General features: G+C 39.5%; 1 protein-coding gene and 1 pseudogene across 1 annotated transcript; both read left to right on the top strand.

Annotated features, from left to right (window-relative positions):
- The first annotated feature begins 392 nt into the window (after nucleotides 1-392).
- Nucleotides 393-10,217, top strand: LOC127415385 (uncharacterized; annotated as a pseudogene).
- Nucleotides 10,218-11,287: 1,070 nt separating this feature from the next.
- Nucleotides 11,288-13,481, top strand: LOC127415386 (60S ribosomal protein L10a-like). The gene is made up of 6 exons (XM_051654101.1): nucleotides 11,288-11,316; nucleotides 11,831-11,902; nucleotides 12,017-12,097; nucleotides 12,510-12,658; nucleotides 12,922-13,094; nucleotides 13,258-13,481. Exons 1-6 carry the CDS (start codon nucleotides 11,288-11,290, stop codon nucleotides 13,426-13,428), a joined length of 675 nt encoding a protein of 224 aa, XP_051510061.1. The 3' UTR covers nucleotides 13,429-13,481.
- Nucleotides 13,482-13,519: the final 38 nt, after the last annotated feature.

Below are 13,519 nucleotides of genomic sequence, written 5' to 3' on the forward strand. Positions count from 1 at the left end.
CTGTCATTCCCAATCACTTCCACTTTGTTATAATACCACTGACAGTTGACTGTGGAATATTTACTAGCGAGGAAATTTCACGACTGGACTTGTTGCACAGGTGGCATCCTATCACAGTACCACGCTGGAATTCACTGAGCTCCTGAGAGCGGCCCATTCTTTCACAAATGTTTGTAGAAGCAGTCTGCATGCCTAGGTGCTTCATTTTATACACCTGTGGCCATGGAAGTGATTGGAACACCTGAATTCAATTATTTGGATGGGTGAGCGAATACATTTGGCAATATAGTGTATTTAGGAACTAATATCTTTTGGAACGACAACATCGTTGATGTCTATTCGCGACGTTCTTCTGTCAAATAACTGACCCCAATGCTTGCTCTAAGCAACTGATGGATCTAAAAGCCACGTTGCACCGATTTGACGGACGATCGCGGTTGCTGGTTCACGCTCTGCTCTGATCTGCTCTCAGGGGCCTCCGGTGCGAGCAATGCACAGACCGTTTAGATTAAACTCTCATTCCGTTTTGGAGGCTCTGTGCCAGCAGGAAGCCTGTGTGAATGCGGACGCTCTAGTTTCGTAAGTAGACTGTTAAAAAAACAAAGCTATTGGTAACAGAGATAATGAATCACAAGAGAAAAGTATATACATTTTTTTTTTTTTTAAACAAAATAATCATCCCACTCATTTTTGTTTTCACCAAAACTCGTGGTATGGATGTAACAGCACCATGAATGGATAACATTGTTGGATGGCTTTTAAAGGTGCACTTTCCTCCTGAAAAATTTTAGGCTAGTTTTGAAAAATATATATAAAAATCATGACCACTCACATGAGATGAAAACTTATAAAAGCTGTTTCATTCTATGGGGAGAGTGTCCCCTTATGGGGCGGCCATGTTTGAATCACATGGCCAGCCGAATAGTGTTTGCTTAAAGGGATAATTCACCCAAAAATGAAAAATCTCTCATCATTTACTCACCCTCATGTCATCAGACTTTCTTTTTGCAGAACACAAATAATGATTTTTAGAATAATCTTACCTCTTATCTCAACAAAAACTTTGGAGCTCCAAAAAGCACATAAAGGTAATCAATAAGACTCCAGTGGTTTAATCCATGTTTTCTGAAGTGATCCAATCTGTTTTGGGTGAGAACAGACCAAAATATAACTCCTTTTTCACAATAAATCTTGACAGCAGTCTCCTAGGCGATCATGATTTCAAGCTTGATTACACTTCCTAGTGCAATCTAGCACTCTGCGTATGCACCAATCACTAAGAACTGTAATTGAGCTTGAAATCATGATCATGCCTAGAGACTGCAGTCACAAGATGTACAGTGAAAAAGTCTGTTCTCAGCCAAAACCAACTGGATGTCTTCAGAAGACATTGGTTAAACCACAGGAGTCTTATGGATTACTTTTATGCTGCTTTTTTGTACTTTTTGGAGCTTCAATGTTTTCGTACCCATTCACATGCATTGTAGGAACCTACAGAGCTGAGATGTTTTTCTAAAAATCTTCATTTGTGTTCTGCAGAAGAAAGAAAGTCATGCGCATCTAAGAAGGCATGAGGGTGGGTGAGTAAATGATGAGAGAATTTTCATTTTTGGTTGAACATTCCCTTTAATCTCAGTAACCGCCCTGTTATTGGACACTTTCACTCATGGATTAAAATAATCTTGACTGATTTTGGATTATAGTAAATTTCTTCAATGGCATCAGTAACTGAAAATTATAAAGTCTGAATGATGCTACATCCATACCTGTCAGTGTACATTCAAGACGACTTCCATATTGACCAGCACAATATAAAACCAAAAATTACTGAGTGCACCTTTAAAGATCGGTCCATTGTAGTGGGCACCTCTGCTTTAAATAATTCCTTGCCGTTGTTTTACAGGAAACCTTTTGTGTACCTGTTTTCTGAGGAATTCAAACGGCTTTCTGCATCTTATTCACTCTGGGCTGCCCAGAGACAGTATTCTTCAGCTTCTTCAATGTCTGACTCAGGACCATAGGGAAAATCAGTGGGTTTGTGCTTTAATCAAACAGCTCCATAGAGACATTGAGGGCACTTGGAAAGACACCCTTCTCACTTCAAAATGTACAGAGAAATTAAAGAGTCTCTGTGAGAGATTTCAGGATACAAATGCAAAGGGAAGATGGGCGTCTTGTTTTGAGGAGCTTAGAAAAGAGGGTCAGCAGGCTGATAATCAAACTGTCTTCTCAGTTCTTTCTCAGAAAAAGTGAGAGCATGGATCATGATGTGCAGTTGAAGTCAGAAGTTTACATACACTTAGGTTGAAGTCATTAAAACATCTCAGTTACATACATAACCTCTGTTGCCTGAGACAATGGGAACGAGACATTGCATTTATTACATTTACATTTATGCATTTGGCAGACACTGATTACAGGGACAATCCCCCTGGAGCAACCTGGAGTTAAGTGCCTTGCTCAAGGACACAATGGTGGTGGCTGTGGGGATTGAACCAACAACCTTCCGCTTATCAGTTCAGTGCTTTAGTCCACTACACCACCACTCCATTTTTATTAATGCATATGGGAGTGTCTTCTTGCACGACCTAGTTGAAACCTCTAATATTCTAATATTGGCTATGGTGTTTGAGCCCCGCCTGTTTTGGCGCAAAACTGTCCGCTATAAAAACAGGTGCACAAACACAAACAGAGCGAGGTGGGCGCTGGTACGGCTGCATCCGTTTGGGCCACGGCTTGTGTGGCCTCACCGGTGGCTCGGCGGCAGCTGGTGCCATCGCTGAGGCAACAGGTATGGGGCTTTTAGTCGGGCACTGCCTCGAAACAGAGCGAGGGCGAACCGGCTGTGATGTACTCCGTTTGGGCATAAAGTGTCTCATAGCCTGTGACTGCTGCTGAGTCACGACGTAACGCTCAGCAAACATATTCATAAAGCCACCAAAGAGGCCGGCTGGAAACACTGGAGCATCCAACAGAGTGGCTTTTTTCCTATCACTTATTTCTGTGAGGGTCAGCCATATATGTCATTCCAGAACTTCCAGGTTGCCCATGGACATGCCGATGGCCTGCGCAGTGACTTTCATGGCACGCAGCGCTTAGTCTGTAGCGGTGTGGAGCTCTTTGAATGTCTCTGGATCGAAGCCTTACTCGTCCATTTGCTTGAGTAGCTTGGCTTGAAATACCTGGAGCACTGCCATCTCGTGGAGTGCTGAACCAACTCCTGCTGCTGAATAAGCTTTTCCAGCCAGTGCGGACATTTGTCGACACGGCTTGGAAGGATGTATGGGGCGTGATTTCCACGCCCTGTTATTTGCCGGGTAGAGGTGTGCCGCTACCACCTCCTCCACAGGGGGTAGTTGGGCATAACCGTTTTTTTCCCCATGATCCACATTAGAAAGGATGGCATCAATGCACGAGCGTGCTGAGAAGGGCGCGCGCCAGGACATAGACTGTTTGTTATGAACTTCGGGGAAGAATGTGACAGATTTGTGTTTTTGCCAGAACGTGGCCGCTTGACGGCATCCGCACTGCAGGAACAATTCATCGAGGCGAGACTGTTCAGGTTCCTCTGGGGGAGACCACTCAAGGTTAAGCTCTTCGACCACCCTTGTAAGGATGCGGAGTCCCTGTCAGTGGTGCATGTACGCTCCTCACCCTCACTGGGGGAGGGGTGGCAGCATCATCCACTGACCACTTGCCTGATGCAGCGAGAGACATGACATCATCATTATCATCCCCAGTGTCAGAACCAGTGAACGAGATGAGGCCGCGTGCTCTTTCAGAGGGCCGGAGCTCGTCTCGCACATAGCATATTGGAAAACATGCGCTTCGTGGAGACTGAGGGGCTCACGGGGTGTGTGCCAGCATGAGGACCACCTTAGATTCATCCTGCTCGAACTTGCGGCACCGTGGGAGGCACGTTAGGCTGAATTGTCCCTCAGAACGAGGGCGATTCGCAAGGGAAGCTTCTTGAGACTCATGCCCTCACAGTGTCTGCTTGAGAGCTGACTCTGCATGGGCGTGGCCCAGACAGTAAACGCAGCTCTCATACTGATCTGATGGCGGGATGTGCCTCTCGCACAAGGAACACTTACGGTCTTTAAAAAGACGTGAACACGTAAGTGACTCTTTTAGATATATCAATATATAAATAAATATATATTTATATTTATATCACACAGTATACAATACACAATATACAATTGCTTTGTAATGATACACAACACCTGCCGAAGGGCTGCGGGGAATCAGGATGCTGAGGCCTGTTCACCAGTGAAGCATCGAGCGGCAAGGCAGAGTGATGTTCGCCGGAGCACTGCAGGGGAGCGGAGAGTCTTCTCGTTGCCGTGAAGATTCCACCCGCTGAGTCGTGTATATCAACGGCGAACAAGAGGGCTTCTAGACAAGAGATGATTGCTGTCTTGAAGGAAGAAATTCTGAGGAAATGGTGTGCACCTGTTTTTATAGTGGACAGTTTCGCACCAAAACAGGCGGGGCTCAAACACCATAGCCAATATTAGAATATTGGCGTTATTGTAGAGAGGTTTCAACTAGGTCGTGTAAGAAGGCACTCCCATATGTGCTAATAAACGCAATGTTAAGTGTACTGAGTCGTAAAGGAACACATTTTTTAACCACTCCACAGATTTAATATTAGCAAACTATAGTTTTGGCAAGTTGTCTAGGACATCTACTTTGTGCATGACATGAGTAATTATTTTCAACAATTGTTTACAGACAGATTGTTTCACGTTTATTTGACTATATCACAATTCCAGTGGGTCAGAAGTTTACATACACTAAGTTAAATGTGCCTTTAAGCAGCTTGGAAAATTCCAGAAAATGATGTCAAACCTTTAGAAAATTAGCCAATTAGCTTCTGATAGGAGGTGTACTGAATTGGATGTGTACCTGTGGATGTATTTTAAGGCCTACCTTCAAACTCGGTGCCTCTTTGGTTGACATCATAAGAAAATCAAAATAAATCAGCCAAGACCTCAGAAAAACATAGTCTGGTTCATCCTTGGGAGCAATTTCCAAACGCCTGAAGGTACCACGTTCATCTGTACAAACAATAGTATGCAAGTATAAACACCATGGGACCACGCAGCCATCATACTGCTCAGGAAGGAGACACATTCTGTCTCCTAGAGATGAATGTAGTTTGGTGCGAAAAGTGCAAATCAATATCCCAGAACAACAGTAAAGGGCCATGTGAAGATGCTGGAGGAAACGGGTAGACAAGGATCTATATCTACTGTAAAAACAAGTCCTATATCGACATAACCTGAAAGACTACTCAGCAAGGAAGAAACCACTGCTCCAAAACCACCACAAAAAAGCCAGACTATAGTTTGCAAGTGCACATGGGGACAAAGATCTTAGTTTTTGGAGAAATGTCCTCTGGTCTAATGAAACAAAAATGGAACTGTTTGGCCATAATGACCATCAATATGTTTGGAGGAAAAAGGGTGAGGCTTGCAAGCTGAAGAACACCATCCCAGCCGTGAAGCATGGGAGTGGCAGCATCATGTTGTGGGGGTGCTTTGCTGCAGGAGGGACTGGAGCACTTCATAAAATAGATGGCATCATGAGGAAGGAAAATTATGTGGATATACTGAAGCCAAAATTCCAGCAACTTATTGTGAGAAGCTTCTGGAAAGCTACCCAAACATTTGACACAAGTTAAACAATTTAAAGGCAATGATACCAAATACTAACAAAGTGAATATAAACTTCTGACCCACTGGGAATATAATGAAATAAATAAATGCTGAAATAAATCATTCTCTCTACTATTATTCTGACATTTCACATTCTTAAAATGAAGTAGTGATCCTAGCTGAACTAAGACAGGGAATGTTTTCTATGATTAAATGTCAGGAATTGTGAAAATCTGAGTTTAAATGTATTTGGCTAAAGTGTATGTAAACTTCTGACTTCAACTGTAGATGGCCAGGAAGACATTCGTGAAAGTAAAAGGGTGAAGATGGATTTCTCACCAATAAAAGAGGATGGGAAGTTGCCTGAAGAAGAAGAATCACAGCTGGACCAAAGTCCTGCATCTGACTCAGAGACACGCTCTGATCTGTTGGGCTCTTCAAAGATCTTGCTAGACCATATAAAGGTAAGGTGGAATTTATTAACAATGTTAATCAAATTGCAGTTAAATTATCTTGATGTGGCCAACATACTCATTATAGATGCAAAAAGCCTATTTTCTACATAAATGTGCAGGATTGCTTCTACAAAACCTTAGCTCTTACAAAATGTAGTTCCATTGAATTTACAGACAGGCCATTCAAATCTCTCTCTTTATGCATAACACCTAAGGAAAGTTTCTGTTGTTCAACATAAAGGATGGTGGATTAATGTTCTTGTGTTTGAATTTATAGAAGAATTGATAATGTTTTGACTTACTTTTTCAGGCCGCTGTTCCTATGATTAAAGAATTACTATATACAGAGTCTGGGGTAAGAGATCCTTGTTGTATTATGTAAATGTAACCGCTATTATCAGCATCCCATTCATATTATTTTGATTCCTGTTTTTATTTCACAGTGGGATGAGAATTCTGTGTCTGCTCTTAAAATATTGCATGAATGTGACCCAGATGAGGTTTGTGTTCGGCTGTTTTCATTTGAAAATGAAACTCTTTTTAGAATTTTTATTTAGCTGTGAAAAGTGAGAACAAGCTTGGTTTTTGTTTTTGTAAACTATTATGTTTATGAAATAATATGGACATACAAAGGGTATTTTACAGATACATTCAGTATAATAACAGAATTAAAAGAATAGTTCACCCAAAAATGAAAATTCTCTCATCATTTACTCACCCTTATGCCATCCCGGATGTCTATGACTTTCTTCCTTCTGCTGAACACAAATGTAGATTTTTTGAAAAATATCTCAGCTCTGTAGGTCCATACAATGCAAGTGAATGGGTGCCAATATTTTGAAGCTCCAACAATCACACAAGTCAGCATAAAAGCAATCCATACTACGGCAGTGGTTAAATCAATGTCTTCAGAAGCGATCTGATGTGGGTGAGAAACACATTAATATTTTTGTCAATTTTCTAGTGTTATAATACTCAAGACCGATATTTTCATATTCTTGGTCTTGTCATAGACTCGTGAGCAATTTGACTCGGTCTTGACTCGAACTCGAACAAGTGTGAACTCAGACTTACATTTATTAATTTGGCAGATGCTTTTATCCAAAGCGACTTACAAAAGAGGAATACATTATAAGCGAATCATCTTAAGGAGACAGTGGTATGAAAAGTGCTGTATTACAAAGTTTATTAAAAGTCCCTTTTAAAAAAATATACAGTGAAAGCTTCAACTTATCTGAGAAACATTTTTGACTGACAATATCAGAGATCTTGACGTTTGTCCCGTATTTCAGTCTGCTGCATAGAATCAGAACTACTGGTGCCCAGTTCACAAATAAATCATTCTGTAGAGTCGGTTTTTTTCAGCGAATTGGCCAAACAGGTTACCAAAATGGTTTGAATCGATTGGCTAGTCAGTCTGATAAGTTCAAACTGCTATCTCACTGATGAATTTGCCGCAGTTTCTCACTCATTAAAACAGCATATGGATATTTTTGAAAAAGGAAAACAAACATTAAGTGAATATTTACCTGCAGTCAACAAAATACTTTTTTGAGAGGTAATTTTGAGAAACGTCCATTGGTGCTGTGTCTTGTTTATAAGGGGCTGTTCACACCAAATGCGTTATTGCATCCATCAGTTTTTCAGTTGTTTTTCTAAGTAAACGTGCTAAACGGATGTATTTGACTGTTGCATTACGTATCGCTGTGTTTTTTCCATCTCATGCAGGAGTGGCACAAATTCTTTTGTCAAGTTAAAAAGAACATCAGCTGTTAAAAACGTGTCTCGAGACACTTGTGTTATACTCTATTCCCTGACAGCACACGTACAACACACATACTATTTGATGAGTGTTTACATCTGGAAGACGTCTATTTTGCGTTGTTTGCTCATTTGCAGTACATCTATAAGACATGTCAGTAAGCATGTCTTGGATGTCAATAATTCATTCATCAAATGTCTTTGAGACGGTTATGATTTAGAATGATTGTAAATCTGATCTTTTTAAGACATTTAGCAGATGTTAGATCCTTTCCAGATGGAGAGATCTAAAACAGACATCTCGGAGACATATGTGTGCTATCTGGGTTTGTTGCACTGCATTTGGCCTGTAGTCTTTTAGAAATGCTTTAGCCATTTGTTACATGAATGCTACACATACTGAAGAAAACATAAAGATACTTCTTGCAATGTCATCAGAATTGAATGGTTTCTGGATTAAAAAAAAAAAAAAAAAAAGTTTCTGTGCATACCCCAAGATGAAATCTTGCAGGCAGAAGTAAGCAGAATTGCTTACTTGACTTACAATGAATGAAATATAGTAGTGCAATTGAGGAAATTATTAACAAATTTAATGTAAATGTTTATATTCACTTTCTGCATAAACATTGTCATATTTAATACATTATTGTTAGGTTTTTAGGCCCATTTTGTAAAGCAGAAATGTTTACTTGACTTGAATGGAATATAATAGTATACATGAGCCAGTTTTACGGAAGGGACAAAGAGGTATCAGGGTTTTTTTTTTCCCCACCTGATTTCAAAGTTATTATGTATATACTATATTATATTTTAAGATCTTTATATACTTAATCTCTTTGATCTAGTTTAATCTTTTTGATTAATCTGATTTTCTTTAGGAAGTGCTCAGGCAGAGTTACTGTGTAGACTGGTAGAAGATTGCTTTGAGCCACATGACAGGCTTCTTGTATTCCGGTTCATCAGAATTTCCCAATTCAGCTTTTAAAAAAAGATGGGGCCCCTGTTATTTCTGAAATATAGTATGATTGGTATATTAAACACTTTTTTTTAACTGACAAAAATGTCTCCCAGATTCATAGGACAATACTTGAAGTTTCCTGGGATGGTGGTGTGTTATCAGTCATCCATGCATTTCTGGATTCAAAGGTTCTTCTAAAATCTTTTTAGAAATGCAGCCTTGTACATTAAAGAATGTTTAAGTTCTATGTTAATGGTTTTTATGCATTTAATTTGAGTTGTTGTTTTTCTTCAAAGCTTGAAATGAGTGAGAATTTCTCTCTTTACCAACCAACTCTGCAGCCAGTCTCCACATTTCAGCAAATCATTGAAGTTTGCCAAGATGATGCTGAGCATCTTGACCAAGTATCAGTCACATGTGAGTAAAATAAATAATAATCAAATTATTATTGTAAGTTATTCATAAATCATTGGTACTTAAAAACTAATGTTATTGTTTACTGTATTATCTATAAAGTTTCAATTATGAATAAACACTGATATTATAGTGTTATGGTTAAATCCCCAGTCTAGGTTGGGTTAAACCATAACAAAAGTAAATTAGTCGTTTATATGAATAAAGGAATCCTGGACCCCCACCTCCCTACAAAAGCTCCCAAAAGTAGCTAACAACTTTAAGCTTTACAATAATACCAATTAACACCTTTATACAACACTCAATAGTTGTACAACAAGTCACAAAACACAAAGTAGCTCAGCACATCTGAAACAGAGAATGGCGTTTCCCAACAGCTTTTATACCCACAGCTCACAGCCAGACCAATCCAGGCACCTCTCTTTAGCAGTCTCACCTGGTAGTCATTAGAGTTATAGATCCAGTGAGAGAGGAGACAGAAAACAGGGAAAACACATGCACACAAAATAATTTCCCACTCCAAAATACACAACCAAAACAAATGATATAAAATGTGCACTTGATAACATCTTAGGATGTAAAAATATTAACTTTATTATAATAAAGTATCTTTACATGTTAAAGTATTTATTAACATGTTTATATTAGTGGGGAAACTGTATTACATTACATATTATAACAATACTTGTGTTTTTGTGTGTGTGTGTGTGTGTGTGTGTGTGTGTGTGTGTGTGTGTGTTTATGTTTCAGGTGAATGCTGCATGCCACCACACACTTTCCAGTTTCCTGTCTTTCCATGAGACTTTTCATAAAAAATCCCTCCAGGTTGCATTAAAATGGATTTCCATTTCCATTTAGAATATTCTTATAGTTAAATTGTGCATGCTATGGATTTCAGTTGATTCTGTTGTATTATTTTGTAAATATATTTTCTGAATTTAATATAAAAACTGTTATCAAAGTATAAAGGTGTAACTCTCCAATATCAATATTTATTAAAGAAATATTAAACTGAAAGAAATGTCTGATTATTTTTTCAATGCCCTGCACTGAACATATTTGAATGCTTGGAGATTAATTATTGTGAGTTATTGAATTTATACATTTACAAATGTAGATGTATTTGATGTAATTACACATACCAAACCCACAGTGTTTTGACACATTCAAAAACAGGACATTAAAGGGATGGTTCACCCCAAAATTAAAATTCTCTCATCATTTACTTTCCTTCATGCCATCCCAGATGTGTATGACTTTCTTCTGCTGAACACAAACAATGATTTTTACAAGAATATTTCAGTTCTGTAGTTCCATACAATGCAAGGGAATGGTGTTGGCCAGACCTTTCAAGCTCCAAAAATCACAAAGTCAGCATGAAAGTAATCCCCATGACTTCAGTGGTTTAATCCATGTCTTCTGAAGATATTCAATCACTTTGGGTGAGAAACAGATCAATATTTAAATCCTTTTTTACTATAAATCTACATTTTCACTCGTATGGATTACTTTTATGCTGCCATTATGTGATTTTTGGAGCTTGAAAGGTCTTGTCACCATTCACTTGCATAGACCTTATTCACAGTAGCACCATCTTAGATTTTTAACAGGAATGAAAATGAGGCAGTTTTCAATGGCATGCATGGTATAAAGCTGTATAAAGCTCTTAGATTCCATTAGATTTTTCAGAACTGATGTTGATGATTTTTTGTCTACTGAATGTTCTCGAAAAGATGTTTTTTCAAATTTTGTCCACAGAATGATCCAGAAACAATTTAAACTGCATTACAACCCATTGAAGAGACTGTACATCTTTCCCACTGCTGTGAATACAGTCTTTTGTAAGGACCTACATAGCTAAGATATTCTTCTAAAAAAATCTTCGTTTGTGTTCAGCAGAAGAAAGAAAATTATCTGGGATGGCATGAGGGTGAGTAAATGATAGAATTTTCATTTTTGGGTGAACTATCCCTTTAAAGGATATTTTGGACATTAAAAACGTCTTTCCTAGTAGCTTGTCTTTTGCCACAACAACTATGGCGGCTCCGGAAGTCCATCTTTCACTGTGAGGCGCATATATTTAGCGCAACTTCCCCTTGCACTTCCTTTTTCGAGCTCCGTGTGAGAGGATAGAGATCTCGGCAAAATGAGGCATGTGAAAACTTTCAAATAATCTTGTATATAATATATTAGGATTTTAAATATTTTTATTTTAATGTTTAACAGTTATTTATGCAAATATATTGCGTAACGGACACTATAGTGAATTGTCTTTGATGACCATGATCCGCCGTTTGAAGCGTAGTAGATCGCGTGAAATGCAATCCAATGTAATCTGAAGATTATTTAACATAATCTGAAGTTGTAGCTGTTTTGTCGCTTACTATTCATACGTAATATCAGTAATATGGGTATATTGAAGTAAAAAAAATATTTTAGGGGGCATATTAGTGATGTGTTCACCGACAGGTCTGCTAACGCAGTCATCGCGACTTGACATCAAAGGCGATACTTATGAGCCAAGTGAATGAGCACCAGCGGCCTGTATGCAGTTAACACCGTTTTATTCTCTTTTACAGCAAGGTCTCAAGAGACACGCTGTACGAGTCGGTTCGGGAGGTTCAGGCTGGCTCCAGGGCCAAGAGGAGAAAGTAAGGGTTTTGACACAGTATGGCAGACATTTTAGTGAAAAGCCTAGTGCATACTAAAGATATAGCTGTTACTTAATACAAAAGTGTTGTTGATTTTTTTTTTTCTATTTGTAGGTTTCTTGAGACCGTTGAACTGCAGATCAGCTTGAAGAACTACGATCCCCAGAAGGACAAGCGTTTCTCAGGCACTGTCAGGTTCGGACCTTTACTATATCACCCAGCCTTCTCTCTGTCTGCCCTTTGCTTTGCCTGAACTAAACTCCAGCTCTCTTGTCATTGATAATTTAGCCCACTTTATTAAACCATATGAGTGGGCAGGTCAAGGGCAGACATTGGAGAACAGCCCCGGGTAGTCTGTCTGAACCACATTTGAGTTGGTGAAGCAGACGGACCACTACCCTGGGTCTTAAAACATGAGGGGAGGCGAAAGGTGAGGCGTTTACGCTGTCATACCTAAGCCGACCATTTTTGTTGTATTCCTGTACTATCTACACATGATGCCAGCTGAGGTGGCATGGGTAAGATTCTTCTGTTCTGCCTCGTATGGGGTCAAAAGGGGTCTCTTATACCTATGTTGTCAGTCAATATTGTTCGTTGACCCTTGTAGGCTGAAGACTACCCCACGCCCCAAGTTCTCAGTGTGCGTCCTTGGTGACCAGCAGCATTGTGATGAAGCCAAGGCAGCAGGTCTCCCACACATGGACATTGAGGCTCTCAAAAAGCTCAACAAGAACAAGAAACTGGTTAAGAAGCTGGGTGAGTTTCCTCAAGATGCTGAACTCGGATAGTGTTTTGTTTGAAGGTGCTCTCTTTAGGTAGTTCATTGAAACATATGTTGTAATTTACTCTCAAACCCATATGGCTGACTGACTTCCATGGAACACAAAAGATGATGTTAGGCAAAATGACAGTCTTATTCACCACTCATTTTCGTTGAATGGAGTATAGACACAGTGAAAGTGCTTAGAGCTTCAATATAGCACTTATATTGAAACATTTTCTTGTTGGTTCTGCTTCAGCAAAGAAGTACGATGCTTTCCTAGCCTCTGAGTCCCTGATCAAGCAGATCCCTCGTATCCTGGGCCCTGGTCTCAACAAAGCAGGAAAGTTTCCGTCTCTGCTCACCCACAACGAGAACCTGGGCACCAAGGTGGACGAGGTGAAATCCACCATCAAATTCCAGATGAAAAAGGTATGTACATAAGTGTTCTCTTTACTGCATAGTATTAGTGTTTTACAATACTTTCTTGGGGAGTATATGGGAAGCCCTAAAATTGTGTATATACAAGATGTGTACATGCTTATTTTCAAGACCTTTATTAAAAGGTAATAACCTTTGTCCCTGTCATTGTCAGGTTTTGTGTTTGGCTGTGGCCGTTGGTCACGTCAAGATGACTGAGGAAGAGCTGGTCTACAACATCCACTTGGCTGTGAATTTCTTGGTGTCTCTGCTGAAGAAGAACTGGCAGAATGTCAGAGCACTCTACATCAAGAGCACCATGGGAAAGCCACAGCGCCTCTATTAAGGGACTCTGGCACTCACTTTTCTACAATAAATGTGGAGTTGATCCAAATCTCATCTGTTTGTCTCTTTCTTTCTTCTAAGTCAATGACCCT

Source organism: Myxocyprinus asiaticus, chromosome 24 (assembly GCF_019703515.2).
Source record: "Myxocyprinus asiaticus isolate MX2 ecotype Aquarium Trade chromosome 24, UBuf_Myxa_2, whole genome shotgun sequence".
NCBI classification, from domain to species: Eukaryota; Metazoa; Chordata; class Actinopteri; order Cypriniformes; family Catostomidae; genus Myxocyprinus; species Myxocyprinus asiaticus.